General features: G+C 40.4%; 1 protein-coding gene across 2 annotated transcripts in view; it reads left to right on the top strand.

The window, feature by feature from the left end:
- Positions 1-2,046: 2,046 nt before the first annotated feature.
- The window catches only part of WASHC4 (WASH complex subunit 4), a 58,099-nt gene continuing 34,089 nt past the window's right edge, over positions 2,047-26,056 (top strand). For both annotated transcript variants that reach the window (XM_044987422.1, XR_006573528.1), the window contains exons 1-13: positions 2,047-2,154; positions 6,988-7,127; positions 9,324-9,377; positions 9,544-9,609; positions 9,793-9,838; positions 12,729-12,796; positions 17,001-17,083; positions 18,968-19,010; positions 19,442-19,545; positions 21,523-21,643; positions 23,913-24,036; positions 24,150-24,277; positions 25,129-25,289. In XM_044987422.1, the coding sequence (XP_044843357.1) occupies positions 2,094-2,154; positions 6,988-7,127; positions 9,324-9,377; positions 9,544-9,609; positions 9,793-9,838; positions 12,729-12,796; positions 17,001-17,083; positions 18,968-19,010; positions 19,442-19,545; positions 21,523-21,643; positions 23,913-24,036; positions 24,150-24,277; positions 25,129-25,289 (1,199 nt within the window). In that variant the 5' untranslated portion in view covers positions 2,047-2,093. The remainder of the gene's footprint in view (positions 2,155-6,987; positions 7,128-9,323; positions 9,378-9,543; positions 9,610-9,792; positions 9,839-12,728; positions 12,797-17,000; positions 17,084-18,967; positions 19,011-19,441; positions 19,546-21,522; positions 21,644-23,912; positions 24,037-24,149; positions 24,278-25,128; positions 25,290-26,056) is intronic.

The raw sequence follows: 26,056 nt of genomic DNA, 5'->3' as shown, positions 1-26,056 counted from the left end.
TGGTCAGTTTGGAGTATCATTGTATTTAGCACAATATTTGATTATTTTACACCCTTCAAAGTATGTAACTGGTCGTATACAGGTGTTTTCTCTGAATACTGTCTGTGTGCCTCAGTTTCCCCAATGCATTTCTTAAGGCTCTAGATGGTGGGATAAGGGGGTGTGATTGTTGTAAAGCCCTAGAGGGCCAGTGTGATGCTGTCTGCACAGAGAATGGCTGACACCCTGTCTCCAGGCAACTGATGGCCTGGGCCACTCTCCTGCAAGGTGCCAACTGAAGGTGTTTGGAGTATCATTGTATTTAGCACAATATTTGATTACTTTACACCCTTCAAAGTATGTAACTGGTCGTATACAGGTGTTTTCTCTGAATACTGTCTGTGTGCCTCAGTTTCCCCAATGCATTTCTTAAGGCTCTAGATGGTGGGATAAGGGGGTGTGATTGTTGTAAAGCCCTAGAGGGCCAGTGTGATGCTGTCTGCACAGAGAATGGCTGACACCCTGTCTCCAGGCAACTGATGGCCTGGGCCACTCTCCTGCAAGGTGCCAACTGAAGGTGTTGGAGAACAAAGAGATCAGGTGGCCTCCTAATGCTTGGAAAAGAGACAAAGGCCAGAGGAGAGAGTGTCAGTGCCTGTGCAGACTTCCGGGAAGCGCATGGTGTGGAAGGGGATGCTGGGATGCTTTGGAACAACTCCATACAAAGCCAGTCAGGACTCTGGGGGAGCCTCCTCTCTGAGCATACTGTCTCCAGGGCAAGAAGCTTACACCTTCCTGGGTCTGACCTCGGAGCATTCAGCATGCCCTTCCACACTGTGCACTTTCCGCAGCGAGTCTGCCCAGGCAGGTCCTGGGGCAACCAGAGGTCCCTGCACCCCAACTCCGCAGTCAGATGTGACTCTCAGCCAGACAGTAAAACAGAAGGTTTATTAGATGACAGGGATACAGTCTAAAACAGAGCTTGTAAGTACAGAAAACAGGACCCCTCAGTCAGGTCCATCTTGGGGGGTGGGGAGCCCAGACCCAAGTTCTGGGCCTCTCCCGATTTCGCCAGCCAGCTCCAAACTGACACTCCCTCATCTGGCCTTTGTGTCTCTTCTGGACAAGGAGGCCACCTGATCTCTTTGTCCCCAACACCGTCAGTTGGCACTTTGCAGGGGAAACTGAGGCACCCACACAGTATTCAGAGAAAACATTAAGAACATTCCCACTTTGTCACAACAGGTGCAACAAAATTTAATACCGTATATTAGGTATTAATAGGCAAGTGCTGCTTCTGACTTTCCACTTTTAATTGACCGTTGTAATCTTGTGGTGCTGACGCATTGTAGCTTCATTTTATATCAGCTTACAGGGTGAGAGCGGGGGGAGGGGGAGCAACCACCATTTTGGGCCCCACCAAAAATTATATGAACCTGCCGCCTATGCCTGGGAGGTCCTATTCTTGCTGCACCTCCTGGAACCTTAGGTGCTCCCCACTACTGCTATTCATAAACCTATTATTATTGCAAATGCTCCTGTTGCGACTGTCCCTGCTGCTGCTCTGGGCCGCTCCACTTGCGGATGTGTTATTTGCCCCCTAAAGGCCGGAGTCGGGACCCCAGTGTATATTGTACAAACACAGCACAAACTCCCTGCGCTTGAAGAACTTTACAATGTAAGTAGACAAGAGAGACACCGGGTGGGGAAACTGAGGCACAGGGGGCGCCGTCACGCCCACGGTCACCCAGGAGCTCAGCTCAGTGTCAGAGCCGGGAATAGCATCCTGACCCCCAAGCCAGCGCCAGGCGCACGGGGCCCGGCTGCCCGTGTGGCGCGGCTCCTGGCGGGGCTGTTGCGGGACCTGCCCTGGCTGGCACCGCGGTCTCCGGCCGAGCTGTGGCGGCTGCTGCAGTTCCCGCGGCTGCCCCAGCAGGGGGCGCTGCTGCGGCGGCCGTTCCGGGCCGTGCCCAGGCTCCTCTGGCGGCTCCAACCCTGCGCCCGCCGCTGCCGCGCGCCCGCCCGCCCCGCCGCCGCACTCCATTTCCCGGCGTGCAGCGGGCCCGCGCGCGCTGCCGGAAGTCCCGTGTCGGAGGCCGGGCGCTGCTGCTGCCATGGCGCTGGAGACCCTCTCCCCGGACTGGGAGTTCGACCGCTTCGACGACGGCTCCCAGAGTAAGCGCGGGCGGGGGGAGGGGCGGGAGCCGGGCCCCTCCCGTCAGCAGCGGGGCGCGGGCAGGAGCCAACGGGCCAGCGCGCGGTGGGGGCCGGTCGCACCCGGGGCTCCAGCGGCTCCCTGGCTCGCGCGTGCCCTGCCCGGCCGGCGGGGCCGGGGAGCGAGCGAGCGACCGGCCGGCCCAGCCCCGGGCCTCCCCCCTGGGGGGCTCAGTGTCGCTGCTGTGTCCGGCCGCCTGGGCAGAGGGTGGGGTTGCGATCGTGGCAAGGTCCGGCCTGGAGAGGTCACCGCCTCCAGCCCCCTGCGCTGCGGCAGGGCCAGGTAACCTGTCCTCGCCCAGCCCTGGCTGGCGTCTGCCCCACCTGCTCCTACAACCCGCCCGCGAGGGGGATTCCCCCGCCTCCCTGGGAAGCCCGTTCCAGAGCTTCGCTTCTCTTACACTCCGAAAGTTGTTCCTGGTATGTAACCTGGATCTCCCCCGCTGCAGTGTAAGGCAATTTACTCCTTATCCTGGCTTCAGTGGCTATGGAGGGCAATTGATCAACTTCCTCTGAACAACCTCCCTTAACGTATTTTAAAATGATCAGTCCCCCCCCGCCCCCTCCGTGGTCTGTTTTTCAAGATTAAACATGACCTTTCCTCATGGGTCAGGTTTTTTAAACCTTTTATCATTTTTGTGGCTTTAGTCTGGACTCTCCAATTGTCTACATCTTTCCTAAACCGTGGCACCCAGAATTAGACACAGTCCTCCAGCTGAGGCATCACCAGTCCTAAGTAATGCAAGACAAGTAGCTCCTTTGTGTTACATACAACATTCCTGATAATACCCCTCAGAATATTAGCTTTCTTCACAATTGCATCACATTGACTCATATTCAATTTGTTGTTCAAAGGTTCATCTTCCTTTTGTTTCTCCTCCCTCCACATCCCCTACAGCTATTTGAGGTTTTAGCAAATATGCCAAACACTAAGGTGGGAATCAAACATGGGGAGACACTGATTTTTGTCTGGTGTACTTGCATGAATTGGGGATTTTTCCCTGCCGAAACAGTGAAGCCTCTTTCATTGCAGTTGCTGTCTTGATTAGCTGGATAAGTCATGCTGAAATAAATTAGTTCCGTGATGTGTTTTTGCTGTGGCTCAAAGGGAACTAAGTAGGGCATTCACTTGCAATTTCACTTCAACTTTTTTTAAAATGATGCTTAACTCTTTGTCAGCCTGCTTGTGTGCCTGTCAAAACTCCATTCTTTCTCGGTCCTTGTAGACAACTTACTTGCTAAACAGAGTGCATGTGTTGTAAAATGAACGGTCAAGCTGAATTAATTACACCAGTTATTACTGAGCAAATATGTCTGTCATGAGCTGCTGTTTCACATATACAGTATAAGTTTCCCAAGTGGTTGTCTATTCATGCCATATATATTTTATTTACTTTCAGTGAAAACTGACGACTTATTTATGATTTGTAACAATTGTATGCACTGAAAAAGGAAACTTTAAAGTATAGCTTTTCATAAAATGGTGCCTACTCATTGTTCGCCAAGCATTAGCAGGTGTGTGAAGCTGAGAAGCTCTGACATGAGGTACTTCTTTCACACCAGCTTGATAGAGGACAAGCAGCTTACTTGTCAATGAGCAAAATGATAGGAAAACAAAATGGGTATGCCTGTTTTTTAAAAGGAAGTTTCTTGTATTCCAAGCAAGCTGGATAAAAATCCACAATATGAAAGATTTTTTTTTAAAGTTAGTCTCATTTAACTTTACAACTAAATCTTATATCTAACTAATTATTAGATTTGCTTAAACAGAGGAAACGGGGAGGAGGGGGCAGGTCAGTCTGGTTTGGAATCATAGATTCATAGAAGTGTAGGACTGGAAAGGACCTCGAGAGGTCTTGTCCTGTCCTCTGCACTCAAGGCAGGACTAAATATTATCTAGACCACCCCTGAAAGGTGTTTGTCTAACCTGCTCTTAATGTTGCATTAATGTCACGTATATAACTAGGCTTGGCAGAATTCTGCTTTTATTTTCTTATAATTTTGACAGATAATATTGATGTTTATTTTTAAGCATTTTTTCTGTTTAAATTTTCACTGTTGCAGGAAATTGTGCGAGGGTCAGACAGTAATTATTTAATGACAGTAGATGTTGAGATTCAAAAGGTTAAGGCTGGATAACCATTAAAACAGAAATTGTCAACCTCACACATCAAATAAACAAAGTAAATATCCTTATATCAAATGCTAAGAAGTTCTCAAGAAGTTCTCAAATGCTAAGAAGTACTTGGCCTATCTGTGAATTTTGGTTATCGATGGAAATATTTTTTGTTGGTTTGTGTGTGTACGGTGAAATTCATGTTTACCAACATATTACCAATAAAATCTAATCTTTCCATGCCTATATATAACAATGCAGTTATCGTTCATGAATCCTCATGGGATGATGTATACCCAGTATAGAACTACTGCCTGTCTTATTAAAGAATAGAAATTTTATAATCTTCACTATTGAGTAAGGTTTTGCATTCCCCAAATCTTAGTGGTTTCATTTTTAATGGCTGAGAAGAAATTGAATCAATCAAATCTGAGTACAGTTTATAAAGTGTTGTCTCTGCACTGACTTCCTATCCTTCTGTATAATATCTATATCTTCTGAATTATGATTTTTGTTCATTGCGTGGAAATGACAAAATAAGATTTACTGCGTTCTCTGCTGTATTTCCAATTAGTTTCTCAAATGAGTGAACTTGTCCAAGTGAAGAAAATATTATCTTTGAACCTACATGAGCGGTTACAAACAAAAGCTGCCTTATTACTTCAAACTCTTTCTATAACTGGCTGGCAAACAGCTTCTACCAGTTCACTGGTTGAACATTTCTCTAAATTTGGCAGCCAACGACAGGTACTTCTAAATTGTTCTGGCCTGGATGTTGGCGTGATTGAGAGCTGATTAGTAGATACCATTGTAACACACCAGCTGCTTCAGGGGTAAGCATATAGCCTGGCATTTTAACTTTTGCCCTTTGGATGGTTACCTTCACAATCATAAGAGCTAGAAATGTTTATATTCAGTTAAAGCTTACATCCTATAGAAACCAATGGGTATCTGCCCCACTACCAGGAAGTGGTAAGCTTCCTACTTGCCTCTTTTGAATGATTTTTTTCAAATACTGAGGTAGCTACAGAATTCCTTCTGTATCCAATTGAAACTACTCTGGTCCTGATCCTGAAAACATCTATTTATGTGCTTAAATTTATTCTCATGAGTAGCCCCATTGAAATCAACGGGACTGCTTATATGCTTAATGCTTTTGTATGTGTGTTGGCTGCATCAAAGTGTATATTTTTGTCTACTTAATTGTTTTTTATGGGGACAAGATAGAACAGCTATTTTTCTGTTTTACAGGAGGTTGCACATCAGTGGTGGAACAGTATAAATGGTATTAACACCAGTTACAAAGTATTTTCTCTGCACTGGCTCCCGGGGGAAAAAAATTACTACACATTTTACCCACAGCAATGAATAACTAGAAAAAGTGATTCTTTCAGACATATCAGGTCCTCATATGTCACTGTGCATTTTGATGGATTTTTTAAAGCTTGCATAGTATTACACAACGTTGTTGCCATCTGTACATTAATCCGTTTGCTATGATTCGGTGTGCACATTTAATTGTAAGCATCAATCACAATTGCAGTTTTGCTTTTGCTGTTATTGCAATGGATCGTTGGCTCTCTTTGAATCGATGCCATACTGTTTTTAATAGTGAGAGTTGCATGTTGATTTTTTTTATTGGTATATGTATTTGTGTGGTGGGAGTCGGGGCATAAACTACTACAGACAGAAAAAAGGCGGGTACAGTCAAGTAAGTTCGAGAACCACTGATCTAGGCTGTAAACTCTTTGGGACACGCATTCCGTTTCTTTGGGGGCATTTTAACTATAGTAGAACCTTCAAGTTATGAACACCAGCGTTATGAACTGACCAGTCAACCATGCACTTTATTTGGAGCCAGAAGTACGCAATCAGGCAGCAGCACTTATAAAGATCAGTGACCTTCATACTTAATTTACCAACTAACACGAATATTCTTGATATTTGCCCAGTGGAATGTTGCTTGAATGTATCACCACTTTTGGCAGTGAGTGGGCTGCCATGCTTCATTTGGCCATCCAATTTCTGAGTGGTGGTAGAGCAGAATGCTCTGACAGAGGGAGAGTTAGCTTGAAGATGGTTAGAATTCTGGGTGGTGACTTAAGCCAACATAATCCTGCAATCAAAGTAGAAGGTAGTGGTGGGAACAGCTATTTTTAATACAGTTACCAGTGAGTTATAAGAAGTGATAAAACACTCATTCCCTCAAGGGTATAATATTACCATAGATGTTTGGTTAGGGATCGCTCTTTCAACTAATGTGCAATATTAAGTGACAGATGTCATAATTTGTGTTGTCTATATATGCTGTCTACTTAGTATTTTCATGTTGTAAAGTTGACATCTCTGGTAATTTAGCTTGTTTAAGATCAGTCTTGAAAATACGCATAAACTAAAAAATGACATAACTGTTTTGCTGCTCCTGGCAAATAACATAACTTCCCTTTAAATTGATACATTTGAGTTTAAAATCTCATTATAAGCCAAGGGGAAAACTTGCATCTTCTTGGTGTCAACCTTGTTAACTGAAAGTGATTTAAGGAGACAATGTTGTAAACTAAATAACGGATTAAACTAGATTTTACTTTAAATAATCTGTAGGATATTGCAGTTCAGTGAGTATCCTGTAAAATACTTTAACTTTATGATACTACATAAATATTACTATTTACTCTTAGAAATTCATGCTGAAGTACAGTTGAAGAATTATGGGAAATTTCTTGAGGAATACACGTCTCAGCTGAGGAGAATAGAAGATGCATTGGATGACTCAGTTGGAGATGTTTGGGACTTCAATCTTGATCCTATAGCATTAAAGGTCTGTATATATTTAATGCATATTGGAATTATCTATGTCTTCTACAAATTAGAATAATGCATTTCAGAGGAATTCAGTTGTGATTTCACTAATGAATCTCTGGAATGATTAGATTTATTGGGCAAATGTTTTCGTATTCAATCAATACAAAACTGTCAAATTAAATGGAGAAATTTAATTGTCTAGTGGCTTATAGCTCTGTTACCAAGCATCTGTGAAAAGCCTTCAGAGACTGAGCCCTCATTTCAGAATACAATACTTATTCTCTGCTGGACTGCATGAGAACCATAAGGCTGAACTGTTGGTATCATGGTGTGCCAATCTGGAAGCCAAAAAAACTCTCACTTGCAAATTAGTTGTATAGTTGGAAGAGAGTTTGAAGGCATTGCAAGGTCTCTACCACTGAACTCTACTAGTCAGATTTCTGAGCTGCATTTATGAGAGAGTAGAGTCACCCTGAGGATATGGTCTTGGCCTAATGGCCTCTTTATCTCTGATTAGTGGAATGCCGTTGTCAGCCAAGCTTTGCCTGCATATTTCAGGCTTTAGAGTATTCTTCCCCAAATGACCTAGGGCAGGTTGTTTTCTGATAATGTTAGAGTGTTGGGGTGCTATGAGTCCTGTCCCTCCATCATTGATAATTAGGCTTTTTGGAGCCTAGATAGCGATTGTGTTGGTCAGACACAAACTCTTGGGAAAAGGGTGCTTGCAGGGTGTCTAATTTGGCATTCTACAGCTGCTGGAAAAAGTGTACACCATCTCTTTCTTGTACCCTGTTCAAACCTTTTAGAAGAGTTAGTAACCACTGTCTGTAGAGTCTAGGATGTTCATGACACTTCTATGGGCCAGCAGCTATTGTGCCTTTTGTCTGGAGTGGACCTGAAGCCTTTTTTAGTTGTGATTTATTTAAAGTGATGCTTCTGTTGGTAGACCTAATAGAACTATACACTTTTTTGAATCTTACAAGTTACAGAAAACTGTTTCAAATATCTTTCTAGTAAAGTTACCTTCAGGTAAAATATTTAAAAGTACATTAGCATTAAGATATTTAAAAAAAGCGAAAACAAAAATATTTTTGAGGCTAAGCTTGCACTGTAATCAAACGGTCACTAATATATATTTTCCCTGTACCCTGGAAGGGTAAAGGTCCATGCAATTGTGCCCTTATATTCAGTTTTTTAGTTTTGCCAAAAAAAAATGTCCCTAACCCATTTTAACCATAAAATAGCAAATCATTGTTGATTGTCGGATAATATCATTTCACATTATTATTTTTTCTCTGTCCTTTGGAGCTTAGTGAAACTTAAAAGAATCCTACATTCTGAGCAGTTCAGGGAACCAAATTCTTGCATACAATTCTTGTTCCGTACAGCAGAACAGAATATTTGAGTACAGTGGTGTAAACTAAGCCATGCATAGGTATACTTGCAACTAAAGTACAAGTTAGGTTACGTTTTGGCTCACTAGCCTCAGTGATTGCATTTTAAAGGAGGGCAAAAAACCCACACAATAGTCCTCCTCTCTCTAAAGCCAGTTATTTCCCTGGTCACAAACTTCCTGTCCTTCATGAAGTACAAAATGTTAGTTCTTTTTTTATGTTGAATTTACAGGCATTATTTAAAAACAGAACTTAACTTTTATCCCCTTCTGGAACATGCCTGCTCAGAAGTCTTAGAGGGCTAAACTTTGAACTTGTGCATCCAGACTCAGTGTTAGTGTGCACAAATGGGGTAAAAAATCTCTTGGCTGATTTTCAAATCCAAAATAAGTGTTTATCTATGCAAATACATGTCCTGCCTGCGCAAATAGGTATGCACACATTTTTGTGATTACAAAATTGGAAGCCATTTAAAAATTGGGCCCAGTAGATGTGTCTTATAGCAGTCATAACCTTTTTGCTTTAATATTTCTATAATTGTTATAAATTTCACATAGTTCATTTTGTCTTTTATCCTTACATACCTTCACGAAACAGGACTTGATGAGTCCATGTAATATGAGAACTGGATATTTTCTCCACGGTAGCCTGCCAGTAGCATACACTTAGTGTCTTTTTGGTACTGAGTGCATTTGGAACTAGATTGAAAAAATTAAGTTGCTTAGCATAATCATATAAGTGGTGATTCCTTTTAGTAATTAAACATATGCTTTTTAAAAGAAAGTCTTCTAATATTTCTATTTTTAATTAATGTTTAGCTTTTGCCCTATGAACAGTCTTCCCTGCTGGAGCTCATAAATACAGAAAACAAGGTAAAATGCTTTAAATCTAGAATTTTTTAATTACAAGATCTCTGTAGAAAAATCTGTAAATGTTTTTTTTCTGTAGAGTGCTTTGAACATGAAAAATGTGCCAAATATGTTTATTACACTTTTATACTACACGTGTAATTCTGTGTGTTTTCCTTGATGAGTCTAGGTTCTGAACAAAGTAATAACTGTGTATGCTGCCCTTTGCTGTGAAATCAAGAAGTTAAAATATGAGGTAATTCCTACACCCTGTCTTTATTACTGTTATAAAAATGTTTACAGCTTGACAAACTGAAATATAGCTTTTACATCGTGGCTTTTTTTAGCTTTTAATCCTGCAAACATAAGCCATGTATTTTTGTAAATTGAGTATTTATATCTTTTTAATTTGGAAAAAAATCTCTCCTTTTGTTGGTAGGCGGAAACTAAATTTTACAATGGCCTCTTGTTTTATGGAGAAGGAGGTAAGTAGTTCCCTTTATAGTGTCAGTTAGTGTTTTCTTATGCTGTTGCTTCTTATATTAAAATAATTGCAATCTCATGTTCTAAGCTTAGAAATGTACTTTTACAACATTTTGTCTATTGATGAAAACCACAAACTCCTGGTCTCTATTACAATACAAGCCCTGCATATCAGTGTCTTGTAACGACTCTGAATTAACATCAAACATCATTAAGATTTTAGCTAGAAATAGCCATTATCTGCGGTGAAGCATTGGTATAATAGTGGGAACTTCCTTGATATTTTGTCTCTGCTTTATGTATGTGTTGACTGATTATGTGAGAGGCAGGAAATGGGGACTGGTGACAAGAGTGTTTGAACACTTTTGGCTTTTAAGGAAGGATTTGGAGAGAGGGCAAGGCACTAGGCATACAAAGACAGGGAGACTGTTTCTTTCAGAAAGTGCAGCATGAGACTTTTAAAAAAATATATTTCATCTTCCCTTTAAATGCTGACACCTTTAATGTAGGTTCACACTGTCTTGTATTTTAAAAAACTACTCTGTGAGCACACATACTAGTGCAGTTATTTTTCAAGGTTTATATATTGAATATAAGTAATTAGTCCTAAAACTCTTATCCAGCTCCTCCCTAGTGCATAGATTTTTTGCAAGGTGTCTTCAGACAACATGTAGCAATATATACCATGGACCAAATCCTGCTTGCCTTACTCATGAAGAGCAATATTGGCTTCAGTACTTCATGAGTAAAGTGAGCAGGGTTTGACACTGCTTGTGCTGTCAAAACACAGGCATATTAGTGTTGGTTAATCACTTGAGTCATCATCTTGGCATGAAAACCACTAGTGGCAATGGATTTAAGGCCATGATAATACTGAAGGATGGAGGCCTATACTTAATTCTCAGTTTCTGCATTTTAAGATAGTGTAAGCCAAATTGTAACACTTTAACACAGACACTTTTTTTAAAGTAGTAAGGAGTGGGTTACAGTGTCTCATGCCTGTGTGTATATTATATTGACATAACACAGGACTCTGCTTATATAAACATGATCATAGGCTTTTTTCCAATTGGTAGGTCATAAGATCTCACTCTGGGTGAAAGTTATTTATTTATTTATTTTCTAAACAGCATAAAACTGATAACTCATACATGAAGGGGTTACTAGTGACATCTTGCTTTTAAGCACGGTATTTGGGGTTAAAGCACAGGACTTAGGAGATCTGAACTCTCCTCCTGACTGTGCTATTGACTTCCTGTGTGACCTCAGGGCTACTCACTAAACTTCGGTTTTTCTCATCAGAAAGATGGGGAAGATAATGCCTCTTTTACAGTAGCCTTGAGAAGCTCAGTTCATTATAGTTTTGTAAAGCCTTTTGAAGTCCTTGGATAGATGGGGCTATAGAACTGTGTAAACTCTTTAAGGTTCAGACCGTGTCTAGCACATTCTAGGTGCTATGTAAAATATGACTGTCTTGGTTCTTTTGATGAATCATTTCTCTAACTGCAGATAACTTTTTAAAGCAGACTTCTATCAGACATGTGTTTAAAGCCTTTTGAATCATAGTGACATACTGCCAAACTGTAACAAAGGTCTCCCTCAAAAATGTTCTGCCTCATTGGTAGGGAGAAAAGAGGGCTGCAGCAGCTGTAAGCTTCTTATTCTGTGACAGCAGTTTAGTCCTGCTGTTTCTCCTCTTCCTCCTGGAGAAGCCAGCAACAGGGAATGGATGGAAATACAGTCCTCCAACCAACACCTCTAGATGCATGAGAGCCAGCTGTTCCTCTTGTAGCAGCTGCCATAGCAATTGTAGGCTTACCTAGGTGAGCAGCAGCTAGCTAAGTCCCTGTCTTGGTAGGGTCTGAAAATAGGAGGCAGAGCATTTTTGAGTTGGCCTCTCAGGGGGAAAAAGAATTCTGTCCTCCTCTCCTGATGTGACAAATTCCTGTCCTCCACCATCACATCACTATGCATGGGGCTGGCCAAGGGGTGGTGTCAGTAAGATGTTTATTTGGGGTACACATCAAATTTAAGAGTGACTTGTACATTAAAAAGTGTGTGGTGGGGAAAGATACAATCTTTAGGAATCTCAGAGCCTCCTACTACAGAAGAGTGGAGCCTAGCTGCCTGTGCCTTTCATCTCCATTGATTGGTTTATATTGACGTAGATTTTCAAGGCTATCTTCTTAAAGCAAAGGGGGTAGAACTTAAAAAGGCTGAGATTTTTCTTTCGCTGGACCTGAAGTCAGCTCTTTTAACAAAGGACTTGCACAAGCCCCCTCCAGACTGCCATTAGAAAAGCAATTATTGTGCATACTATAGTAAGGTTTCAGATTAAATCCACAATACCACAGGGGCTTAATCCCTATTGTGGATTAACTTCTTACCCAATTTAATTTTTAAAATTAAAGCTATTGTTATTCATAGTGGTCTGGTATAAAAGTCTTACACGTTAAGTTTTTAATAACTCCCAGGTTGATGCATTTTAAGACCCTGTATGCCAGATTTTGTCAGATGAAATTTTATGGCCAATTATAATTGCTAGAATGTGTTTACAAACATAAATGCTGATACAATGTTAAACTGGTGCTCCAGGAAGCTTGGTACTTTGTAACATCCTATTATTTATGTTGAGGCTAGTGCTCTGGAGCCCCAGTCATGGACCAGGACCCCATGGTACTAGGTCCTGTAGAAATACAGAAAGAGAAGATGTTCTCTGTTTAGCAAAGCACAGTCAAGTCTTTGTTAAGGATTCATTGGAAATACATTGCCTTATAGCAGTGTGCTTTAATTAAAGGTCAAACAAAATTGGCTTGTCATCCAGGCTTCAGTGTAATGAATAGGTTTGTCTGATATTCCTAAAGTCAGTGAAGCTTTTGTTTATCTTTCAAGCCACAGATTCCAGCATGGTGGAAGGTGATTCCCAAATACAGATGGGAAGATTTATTTCATTTTTACAGGTAAAGAGAGTAACTTGGCTTTGGAGCAGTTGTAATCTGTTTTTTTCCCTCTACTTGTCAAGTGGACTCATCAGTTACAGTATCGTATTTACATCCCATTCAAAGGTTTTGGGAGTCGCTTTTGTATGCAGATTACAACTTCTTGCCTGCACAGCTATCACAACCAACCTCCTTCACTCATCCTTTCAAATAGAGAGCTGTTAGGTGCAGTTTGTTCACTATTGTGTTTCTGCACTTGAAGCTGTTTCAAGCACTGTAAGCCCAGTGTGAGAAGTCTAAAAGATTTTCAGATTCAGTGCCCAAATAAACTAGTTTTCCTAAACAGACTTCAACAGGAAAAAAATTAGTGGGACTCTGTCATTTTATGTTAAAGGTCTAGCATTCTGTTGCATGTTTCTGATGGTAAATTTTAGTTTGCCATTGAATAATATAAAAAGTGGTAGTGCTAGCATGGAATAAACCATTTGTTTGTTCATCTTCCTTTACCTCATAGAGTGAGGTAAGATTAAAACAAGTGATTTTAAAAAAAATTGTTGATGCCTCAAAAAAAAAAATTCTGGGGAATAACATGCCTTTTAGGAACAATTGTGCTTATTACCAAGGACATTTGAATGAAAACAGGATGTTTGTTTCTGAGGATTTCCTTTGTTCTTGGTGTTCATTCTACACTAGAAGTTATAAATCTTTTTCTGGCATGATGTCCATAGCAAGTGATTGTGCAATCACAAACAGGATCTTGTTATGAAAAATGTACTTGTAGTAAAAAATGAAAAATATATACTGTTTAAGCAAAACCGTGTCTAGAAAATGTAATTTCAGTCTTCATTAAACAGGACTTTATTTACTGTCTTGTAAATAACGTGTAGCAGATTCTTAGTGGTCCCCTTTAGTAGACCAAATACCAGAGGAAAATACTTGCTAAGCTCTCCTGCATGCAGTTGCTAATATCTCTGCCTTTTCTTGTCCACTTTCTGTCTCTTGATCTTTCTCTCCAACCCAGCCATCAACTTTCTCTTTCACTTTTCACCTCCCAATTTCTCCTAATCGTCTGTTCAGAGGAGGAGATTTGTTGATGGCTCTGTGGGCCCATGCTACATGTGCTCCTGTGTCTCAGTTGAGAGTTCTGGGAGCCAGGAGGAGAGAGTGGCTGAGCAGGTGTTTGCTTACACTCCTGTATGTAAGATATCACCCCAGGACCATAGAGGGAAGGCTGAGGAGCTTTCAAATAACTGTATCTAATTCCTGCTTTATGAGAATCTCTCCTTACTGAGCCTGTCCTGTTTCCACTCTGTGCTCCACTTTCTATTCCCCAGTAGGAATGGGCTGGTGGCAGTGTCTGTCATCTGAGAAACACTGACATAGTCAATGATGTGCAGAGCTGGCAGAGGAATCAGAAAATGCTGTTTTCGTATAGCTGCTACATAAACATATTGGCTATTTGTTGTGGATTTGACAGTTCTTGGTATCCAGAGATTGTTTTCAACAGATGTAACAGCTAAATATTTACTGAGGTGATATTAAAGAGACAAACTATGATACTAATTTAGGAATACCTGCCAATGTTTCACTACCCTCTGCAGGATTAAACCACATAATGTTTAATATACTTAAAAGATTTTCAAAATCTGTCAGTTTGCAGCATAGTCTGTTGCTGACAGTTGGATATGTGCCATGAAATTGGACTTTCTGCATTAAGGGTTTAAAGGGGCAATGTTAACTGGTTCTAGGCCTGAAATTTAGGTTCTGTTTTTAAAAACCTAGAAACCTGAAAGCCAAATACAGAAAGAATGTTTAAATGAAAATGAAGTTAAAACCCAAGCAACGTTTTTAAGCAAAGGAAAAGCAGAAAGTGAAACTGACCAGGCTGTTTGCATGTCCAACTGTAAACCAACTGCATTTATGATAAAAATGTAAACCAACTGCATTTATGATAAAAAGCCAATTTAGATTTTTTTAACTCTTCCGTAGATTGATATAGTTTAAAGCCAGAAAGTACCAATAGGTCATCTAGTTTGACCTGAATACAATAGGCCATTACGTTTCACCCAGTTATCCATGTATTGAGCCCAGTAACTTGTGTTTTAGCCAAACACATCTTCCAAAATGGCATCTAGTCTTGAGCTGAAAACTATCCACCGCTTCCCTTGGTAATTTGTTCTAATTGTTAATTACCTGCATTTTGAATCCCCCTCCCCCCATATTTCTAACTTGAATTTGTCTGGCTTCAGCCTCCAGCCATTGGTTCTTGTTATACCTGTCTCCATTAGATTAAAGAGCACTTTAGTTCCTGGTATTTTCTCCACGTGAAGGTACTTATGCACTGTAATCAAGTCACCTCTCAATCTCCTTTTGACAAGCAAAACAGATTGAGCTGTTTAAATCTCACTGTAAAGCATTTTCTCCAGCCCTAGAGTCACTTTTGTGACTCTTTTCTGCCCGCTCTTCAGTTTTTCAACATCCTTTTAAAAATGTGGATATTTGAACTGGACACAGTATTCCAGTATTGGTCTCACCCATGCTGTATTAAAAAGGTAACAATCACCTCCTACTCCCAACTCCCCTGTTTATGCACCCAAGGATCACATTAGCCCTTTTTGCCACAGTATCACACTGTTCATTTGCTTGTGCACTAGGACCCCAGATCATTTCAAAGTCACTGCTTTCCAGGATACAGTCCTCATTTTATAGCCATGGCCTGCATTCCTTGTACCTAGATGTATTTACTTTTGGCTGTATTGAAATGAACTGTGTTTGTATGGGGCCAGCTTACCAAGTGATTCAGATCGCTCTGTATGACTGTTCTGTCCTGATTATTTACCACTCCACCATTGATTCCAGTGTGTATCATCACTAGTGGAGATGTGCCAGATGACTTCATAATCCTATCCAGTCTTGCTGTTGCATTTCAAATGTTCACTCCTGTTCTTGTGTCCCTTGCTGAATTCTCTGTCCTCTCCACTTTCAGTTTTAAATCCAGCATGTCTGTAACTGTAGCTGTTTATCTGTAATCTGTCTGATTGGTGGCTTAAGCTTGGCATGGCTTCAAAGAGAGCAGTGGTTTTCAAACTTTAGGCTGCGTACCTCTTTCCAAATAATGTAGTCTACTACACATCCCCATCTGAGATAGACAGAGGCGACGCATGGAGGGACATGCGGAGTCACGTGCCCCCCCCAGATTTCTGCTTTCCATTTAGCAACAGCTTCTAGAGGTTTTTAAACTGTGGGGGTGCGCCTCCCTAGGTGGACATGGAGGAATGTTTGGGGTGGGGGTAAGTGGCGACGCTAGGTGGCTCAGGCCAGCTCTGCATGGCGGGGCTCAGGGAGGGAGCACCACCTCCACCCTCTAACTCACCTCAGTGGGCCACCCAGCCTGTTACAACCAAAAATTCTAATTCAAAGGGTGGCCTCAGTGCTGAGTAACAATTTTGGGTCCCCCCCCGGCCAATCCAGACTGGCTGGGTGGCCCTGCTGAGGTGAGTAGGGAGTGGAGGTGACACTCTCTCCCCGAGTACCCCTAGGGGAGTGCACCCCAGAGTTTGAAAACCCCTGTACTAAATAAAATGCATTGTCTGCCATTACAGGATTTTTCTCGCGTACCCCTTGACAAGAGCTCGCGTACCTTTAGGGATACACGTAACTCAGTTTGAAAACCACTGGGCTAGAGCATGCTTTTGTCATGGAGTTCATAGAAAGCAGTGGTGCTTACACACACTGCCTGAGGGAGGGTTGTAGGGGGGCCTTGTGCCTTAGAATCATAATGCCTTCTAGGGCTCTTTGTTTGGGGTGGGGTGTAACTTATTACATCCCTTTTAAAGGTGTACTATACTCCCCCAAGCAACCAGCCAGCTCTTGGCCATTGCATGGGTGAGGTGGAGCAAAGCCGTGCCCAGTGTCTGCATATTTGTTCCGGGAGGAAGCATCTGAGTGAAGCTCCCCTGAGGGAGGACTGTGGTTCTAGCTAGCCCTATTGCTGGCCACTCAATAAGGAGAAGGATTCTTACTCCCTCTTATGCCTCTGTGTAGCTTCATTAACCCTAAATCCTAAAGAAACATGCTTCAGGAAATGTGCCTGACTTCCTGTCCAGGCTGCAGTTGTGAGCAGCCTCAGACTGGAATTAGGAAGTTAAACTTGGGGTTCTGGTTGCATGATTGTTGTTCACAGTCTTGGAAATAATACCAACGTATGCAAAATTTGTCATTTCAGGAGCTGTCTTGTTTTGTTACACGGTGCGATGAAGTGGTGATGAATGTAATTCATCAGCTGGCTGTTCTCTATACCAGCAACAAGTAATTATTGGCAGAAATGCTATATCCCCTTTTTATTATTAAACAAAGTGCAAGATGTTATGATCTCCCTAAAGCATGGTAAACATTGTAATACTCTGGTCAGAAAATGTGGAGAGTAGTTTTTAATGCAGCCTTATGTGCCCACATAAGCTACTTTTTAAAAGGATTTTATTTATTAAAAGAATCATCGTCTGCTTTAAGTGCTTTTTTGTGATGAGATGCAAGAATGTCTTTTAAACTAAAAGGCATATTTCAGGAGAGCTGTCTCTTTTCAGAAGGAACAAATCTTGGTGCTAATGTGGCTGACCTTTATATCCTCTAATTATTGGACTTAGTCCCTGCCCTACTGGCAGGAGGAATGGATGTCTTATGTTAGCTGAGAGATGCTGTGGAGATACCAGTCTAACATTTTGAAGAAATGGTAAAATCAAATAGCTTAAGAAGCTTAAAAATATTAGGTCACATTATTTAATTTTAATATTATAAATGTGTGATCATAATGTGTACTTGAGCAAACTTGATCAGATTTTTATTTAAACATTAGTATCATAGGTATTGTCTTGAGTATGGCTTTATTGCTTTGTATGCCAATTTGACAGTAATGATGTCTTGGTATATGGGAGGCAGTGTCTTACATCAGAGGGTCTTGGGTATTTACTTTGTCTTTGGTTTCATCTGTAGGATTTAGAACTTATGTTTTCAGGTGGAGATGCTATAATTGCTAATTAGTCTTAGTTATTCATTTTTATATTGTCAATTTTAGTGTACATCACTTGAGAGACTAAGGGCATGGTTTTCAGACATGAAACTCCAGTTGAAGTGAGTGGGAGCTGTGGATGCTTGACACCTCTGAAACTCAAGTCAATTTGTATATCTGGTCTCAACATACTAGCAACACTCCTAGGCTAAAGTCACATGGAAAGCATATTTAGACTGAATTTTTGCAGTTTATAAATTTTTGAAAAATCACACAGTTTATAAAATGGCTGAAAAAAGTATACATACAACACACGCTATTGAAGGGGACATGCACTCTTCATGATATGTGCATAACTTCTATTGTGAGTCAGTACTATAAATGAGTTGGTACTAAATCAGTGCAATGTTACTATGGTAGGGGCCACTGTACTACTGGAGCTGTTGTCTTACAAATCAGATATAAAATAAAAGAATGGGACTTGGTCGTTGAAAGACCTCATGATGTCTTAGAGTTAGGGATGTGAATGCTAGAGCTTTGGCCATATTCTAAATAGGTTAATTCATTCTGCCTAAGTTTCCTCTGCTGTTTTAATTGGTTATGGTATTCTTCTACCAAGGCTGCTATTTAACAGAACTTTGCATCTCTACACAGCTGCTCTGTTTCAGTGGTGAATGAAGTGAAGCTGGGTGTCTAGCTTGCTTATCAGTTGGTTAAGTTTGTAAAGTGTTTTGGGACCTTTGGGATGAGACATTATAAAAATGCTAATTATTAATGTCACTGGGACTTAATACACATGTGCAACAGACTAGACCTACAATTTAACAAACCGATGTTTCATTATGATTTGGAAAATGTTATCAACCTGATTTAGTTGGGGATTGGTCCTGCTTTGAGCAGGGACTAGATGGACCTCCTGAGGTCCCTTCCAACCCTGATATTCTATGATTCTATGATATTGTTACATTGGTTGTCAAAACCAATTTTTAATATGCATTTTTATTATGTGTTGGACTATATTTTTCATTACTGATAACAATTACCACAATGACTTTCTTGAAGTAAAATATGCAAGAAAAACTGTTAAGGGACTGATACCTCTAACAACAATTAAAATGTGCAAAATAAATAAGTTCTAGCTAATAATGAAAAAATAAGATATTGTTTTGTTTCCTTATCTATTGCAGGAATGCACCTAAAATTATAGAGACATCAGGAGTTCATTTTCAGGTGAGATGATTTAAAGCAACACTGGTTTAGAGGATTTTAATTTTTTTTTAGTTTTATAAACAAATCTGAAAGATTTCTAAGTTTTCTTGTGAGAGCGAGGAGAAAAATGAATTAAAGCATCATTTTCAATGTGTGTTGGAATCCTACTCTCAGGACAGAGTTGTCTAGTCACTGTTTCTTATTATATGGAAATGGTCATTACATCCAGATATATGCTAACTTTCTTAGATCAAAAGTGGATGGGACTTGTGTTTCTGTGTCACAAACACTTTTTGAGAATCCTACCTTCATTGTCAAGACAGGTCAGCTAGTTTGAGTGGCACCTCCATGTTAACTGTAACATTCCTTCTCTGTAGTGAAAGAACACTAAAAATAAATCTTTGTTTGCATTGCATGAAACCATTGAGTAACTACTAGAACTTCTTTACCAGACTATGTATGAGCATCTAGGGGAGCTGCTGACAGTCTTACTCACGCTGGATGAAATAGTTGACAATCATGCCACTCTGAAAGACCACTGGACCATGTACAAAAGGTATGCAAGTGGAGCCTTACACATATTCCCACAGTGTAAATATTAAAAACAGGTGGATAAATTTTGGTCTAAAGAAAATGAATTTGAAAGCCCTAGTATTTGCTAAAATTCTAGGGCTTGAGCCTGTGTCAATGAGAGTTGCCACTGACTTCAGTGGGAGCAGAGTTGGGTCTTCATTGTGTCATCTTACTGGCGCAAGAAAAAAAATGTACAGTGCCAGATTGAAATTCCTACAAACTTAGCCTGTTACTTGGGCTGCTGATACAACCTTGAGTAGAAGGGTAATGGCTGCTGATGTTTGAGAGAGAATGTATTTGATAAGAAATCTTATCTTAAAGGGAAGTGTGAACTGTGGCTAAAACTACAGTATCCTGTCACCCTTACAGGGCTACTCTCAAGTGGACTTGAATAGAAATATTTGCTTAAGTAAGGGTTGCAGGATCAAGTGCTGTGCGATATTACTGTAGTGCAAAATCAGTTGAGATCATAGAAATCTTCCAGTAGGGATGGATTATTCTTCTGCAATTTGCCTTTGCTGACACAGTGACCTTTAAATTATTAGTTTGTGAAGGGCAGACACGGATTCTGTTAGGGATATGTTAGTGCTGGGGCCTACATGACTCTGGGGCCTGCGACTCCAGACAGCAACAAGGCAACACAAGGAGTCCAAGGAATTTACACATTAAGTATGTTTTCTAATGCTCTCTACTGGATAACACAGTGTGACACAGCAGGCATTAAGGCCTTTCTTCACTCTTGACCAAAACACTGGTGAAGCCAAAATCAGAGACCCTCATTATATTTGCAAGCAGGTTTCTCAGACACTTCTTTTCCATTAATAACTGCATTACTAGACTTGTTGCTGGAGGTTGAAGCAGCTACTCTGTGTAAAAATGAATGCATTGTGCCTCTTATCACAAATAAGAAAGAGGAATTCACTGTTAAGCAAATGAGGCCACGACTTAGGAAGGCCCTCTGTGCTGATACTAGGGCAGCATGGAGACAGTGACTTACTATGATTCTTTATCCTTGAATGCCAACAGGGTACTCAAGGTGGCATAAAAGAAGATATGGGCGCTGCCTTAAGGAGCTTACAAGCCACTGCAGATTCGCATCTCAGAAAAGGCTACCACAGGCTCTTATCAGCTCGAGCAGAGAGGATGCTCTGTTGATGAGGCTGTTGATAAGGATCTTCTGCATTCAAGTCCCTCAGCTGGGTGCTTACGCAGCTGGATGGTGCAAATGGCCAAATTGGCATCTGCACAGCCACCTCCACATGGCCAATATCTCTGGACCTGCTCCACAAATGGTGCACCAGGAGGCAGCTGTTTTGATCTACAGAATGGCACCCTCTGCACATGCTGTACATGTGAGGTTGTGCTGTGCAGACGGTGCCATTCTGTAGATCAAAAGGGCGGCTTCCTGGTGCAGCATTTGTGGAGCAGGTCTGGACAGGTTTAGGGGCAGACAGCATCGTCTCGCAGGCTGAATCTGGCCTGTTGGACCCGGAACCCCATCCGCTGATGGCGCGACCCATTTGGGCTCACGACTCACAGTTTGCAACCTATGTGTTAGTGACTCTAGACTCTTAGGATACATCTATACTGCAGCTGGGAGTGTGCTTCCCAGTGCAGGTAGGCAGACATGCTAGCATGCTAGCTTTAATGGAGTTAACAATAGCAGTGCAGCCCGGGGTAGCATGGTTGGCGGCTCGGGGGTAGTCACCCAAGTATATACTCAGGGAGTCGGGGCAGGTTTGAACTCAGGTGGCTAGCCCAAGCTTCCCCGGGCTACACTGCAATTTGTAGCACGCCAGCTTGAGCAGAGCTAACTCGTGTCTGCCTACCTGTGCTGGGAAGCACTCTCTGCTGCAGTGTAGATATTCCCTTAGAATGGAGGACTCCTTGAAACAAGTATAAGATGCGATACAAACGGTGTTGTTTTGTTTTAATTGGATTGTGTATGTTCTTTCTCAAGACTACTGAAATCTGTCCATCACAACCCTTCAAAGTTTGGTATTCAGGAAGATAAACTGAAGCCATTTGAGAAGTTGTTATTGAAACTGGAAGGCCAGTTACTCGATGGGATGATATTCCAGGTAAATAAATTTAGATTAACACACATTCCATGGTACTGTGGGGAAACTGTTTCCTAGGAACTTAATTTTTAAAATGTTGTATAATAGGATATTGATCTTCTGTAAGTGCTTTGATTTTCTTTAAACTGGATATGATTTAACTTTAGATATTTTCCTTACAGCTACAACATTTCTGATTTTGAAAGTATTTGTTAAAACATGAATCATACCCCTTAATCATCACCAGGCTTGTACATATGACAAAATAACTTGTGGCTAAAAGGTAATTGCACCTTTCTTGTTCAGCCCAGAAATGTGCAAGTCCATAGCTTGCCATGGAGAAAAACCTGAAACATGTTTGAAAATACATATTGTTTACAAGCCTGCTGGTATCTGTCTTACTGAAAAGTGATTACATTTGTGACAATGATTTATGCTTTTAGCCATATTTATGGTATTGACAGAGCATAGGGAAAATTGTGTGTTGATCAAACTAGTTGGCGCACTGAACAGTAAATTATGAAGTCACAAAACAGTGCCAATAAAGAGCCCAGACCTGCACTTCTGTTGTAGTCACCGGGAGTTTTTTCTGAGTAAGAAATGCCATACTGCAATCAGGTTTGTAACAAGAATTTCATTGATGTGGACACAGTGGAAAAATGAAAACAGACACATGCATGGAATTAAGCGACAGGTCGCAACTTTTATTAAACTTTAACACAAGTTTGGGGTGCTACCTGCCCATCACCTACACTCTCCTATACCAGGCATTTAATTGGTTCCAGTGTGGGAGTTACAGGGCTTCTAATCATATAACCCATTATGCTGGGTAACACTCTTGAGTCTATCCCCCAGGATTCTGCTCTCAGTCCAAGCACCCTCCCCCTTTCAGGTGCACCAGGATGGGGACCATGAAGACCACAAGGTCTCCATTTATCACATGAGCCTAAGGCCCATCACCAAAATCCCAGGTCTGTTACCTCTGGGAACCATTCATTGTATTCTCTCAACTGTACTGGAAACCAGCTTCAAGTTGCAACAAGTAAACAGCACCACCCAGTACCTCAGTTAGGTATCATGCGCATTCCTACTTAACCCCCTGTGGCTTGCAGGTGCGGCGAGCCAGGCACAAAACACCCTGGTCCTCCACCAATTGGCCCCTGGGAGGAAAAGTTCCTTCCTTTCCTCCTAAACAGGCAGTTTGCTAAACCTACAGCATCAATCCGGCTGAGTTCCCATCCCTCGTTTGGGTGGGTAGGGTGGGCTGCTGGCATGGAGATCTTTGTTTTAAGTAAAATCTCTCGTAAACTTTAAATATGGAAATTAAAGGGGCTCAGATGGTGGGAATCAGTGTAGCTGCATTGTCTCAGTGGAACTATGCTGAAATACACTATACTGAGGCTCTGGCCCTTAATACTTAAATTTGAAATTTGAAATTGTAAACAAGCATTGAAACAAGACAGACATTTTACGTTATGTTACGTTTAGGTCTTTTCTAATTGTTATATCCTAATTAATGTCAGTCCTCTCCTCCTATGAATAACCTCCTAGATGCTAATTATGAGTACACTTTATTGTCAAACATAGTGCAGTTTATTCAGCAAGAAATGCTTCTTACTTCACGGAATCGTATTGCCAGCTATCTAAGAAGAATTTTCCATTATAATTCTCTCCGATGTCACATTTACACAAAGACTTTATTGTATGTTTAATTTAGATGGCTCAATGGGAATTTGTCTGGTATGCAAGCAAGACAGCTTTCTTCCTCCTTGATCAGAACAAAGAACGTGAAGAAAATATTAAAACAAAATTATAAAACTAGTAAATATTTTCCAATATATCCACCAACATACTTTTACTCTTTCCTTACTAAGGTTACATGTCTGTCTTGTTGTTGAACATTTCAGCTTCATGATTCACATCCTAAAAACAAATGAGGCAATACCCTTGATCAGCCAAGAGCTTTTTAGTAATGTATTTTATTCTGGAAATGCATATAGTCTCCCATAACTGAGTTGTCTGAGTGCCTTACATAAGCAAAACCAATCAATAACAAAACATAAAGCCCACATTCTTGCTAAAAAAAAAATTCTTATCCCCTAATACTAAAATTCATTCAGTGTAATGAACCAGACAAAACACATTTGAACATTGACTTCAGCTGTGTTTTAAATTGAAACTGTGACTTTACAGATTCATGCTATGAGACAACCTATTTCCAATAACAATATTCATTGGATGCCCAGACTTCATGGATTTAGCATTGTAAATGAGTCTTGTTTTCTTTCAGGCCTGTATAGAACAACAGTTTGACTCTCTCAATGGAGGAGTGGCTGTCTCGAAGAATAGCACTTTTGCCGAAGAGTTTGCACATAGTATTCGCACAATTTTTGCAAATGTTGAAGCTAAACTTGGTAATTCAAGATGTGCTTTTTTTCATGCAGACTTCATTGTTTGTAAACGTTTTTATATTGTTTGTCTAGAAACAGATTTCAAAAATATTTTCTTCTGTATGTATTTATACAAGGTGAACCGTCAGAAATTGACCAGAGAGATAAGTACGTAGGAATTTGTGGTCTCTTTGTACTGCATTTTCAGATTTTTCGGACAGTAGACAAGAAATTTTACAAATCGTTACTGGACATTGGCAAAAAGGTGAAGATTTTGCTGTTTCCTTTAATAATTTTAAAAATATATTAAAAGCAAAATGAAATTAAATATATTTTAGTTTTTATTAAAATGCAGTATGGTTAGGGTTTTCAAAAGTAAAACACAATTATTCTGAGTACAAAAGGAGGTTGTATTTATCTCATCTCTATTTCTTTGCTATCAGTATTTGATGTATCAACTTTAATTTTATTCTAACTTTTTAAAAGCGTAATTTTGGATAAGTTAATTTATTTACTCTCTATGGTTTTAGATTGGGTTACAAGCTTGGCTAAGTTAGAAAAGTGAAAAGTTTTGATTTTATTAAAGATAGTTAATGTTCTTGAGAGAAAATATTTTTTATTGTGGTTTCTGTATGTGTATTTTTTCTAGTACATTAGGGGATTGAGGAATGACTTTGTACCTTAACACTTTGGCCGTAAGATGTTACCATTTCCTGGCATTAGTGGAAAATGAAAAATCTTGACTACAGTAGCATTTATTGTAGCTCATTCAAAATACATGAACACATGAGCAGTGCGTGGCTTAATACACCTGAGAAACATTTACAATAATAATTCTGCATATTGATGTAAATATATGCTTTTCAGGGCAGGACCTTTTTTTTCCCCACATAGCACTTGTGCTGCATACAAGGAATATTTGATTAATACTTTTAAAGTTTTGCACGCTTTCTGACATATAACAAATAGTTCAAGTAAAAAGGTTCTGAGCTCGTGGGAGGTGGTATAATGTTGATTTTTAGATTTTTGTAACTGGAATTAATTTCATTTCAATCATAATTATTAGGAATTGCTACCCCGTTTGATTTTAATTTTTCTTCTCTTTTGATGCTCTAGGTGCCAGCCATCACATTAACTGCTAATATTATTTGGTTTGCTGATAACTTTCTGATCCAGAAAATGCCAGCTGCTGCCAAACTTCTGGATAGGAGAAGCCATCATGCGATTAAAACTCAAAGGGAGAATTTTCTACAGCAGAAGGCTCAGTTACTTACCAAGTAGGTTTTATAAAGGACTGCACCTTTTGAGATACTGCTTATTATCATTAACAAACTTAGAAGAACATAGATGAACATGATATATTGGGGAAAAGTCAACATGCCTTTTTCAAAGGGAAATCATGCCTCAATCTGTTAGAATTCTTTGAGGGTTTCAACAAGCAGGTGGGCAGGGAGATCCACTTGATAATAGTGTACTTGGACTTTCAGAAAGCCTTTTACAAGGTCCCACATCAAACACTCTTAAGCAAAGTAAGCAGTCATGGGATAGGAGGGAAGGTCCTCTCATGGATCCGTAACTAGTTAAAGGTTAGGAAACAAAGTATAGGAATAAACAGTCAATTTTCCCAATGGAGAGAGGTGAAATAGCAGGGTCCCCCAAGGATCTGTACTGGGACCAATGCTATACAACATATTCATAAAAGAGCTGGAAAAGGGGGTAAACAAGTGGCAAAGTTTTCAGACAATACAAAACGACTCAATAGTTAAGTCCAAAGCTGTCTGTGAAGAGTTGCAATGGGATCTCACAAAACTAGGTGACTGGGCAACAAAATGGCAGATGAAATTCAATGTTGATAAATGCAAAATGTAATGCACTTTGGAAAAATTAATTCCAGTGATACATACAAAATGATGGGCTCCAAATTAGCTGTTACTACGCAAGAAAGATCTTCGAGTCACTGTGGATACTTCTCTGAAAATATCTGCTCAATGGTCAGCACCAGTCAAAAAAAAAGTTAACAGAATTTTAGGAACTATTAGGAAAG

Source organism: Mauremys mutica, chromosome 1 (assembly GCF_020497125.1).
Source record: "Mauremys mutica isolate MM-2020 ecotype Southern chromosome 1, ASM2049712v1, whole genome shotgun sequence".
Classification (NCBI taxonomy): domain Eukaryota; kingdom Metazoa; phylum Chordata; order Testudines; family Geoemydidae; genus Mauremys; species Mauremys mutica.
Note: the sequence above shows the minus strand (reverse complement) of the source record. Positions and strands in the feature narration are given on the sequence as shown.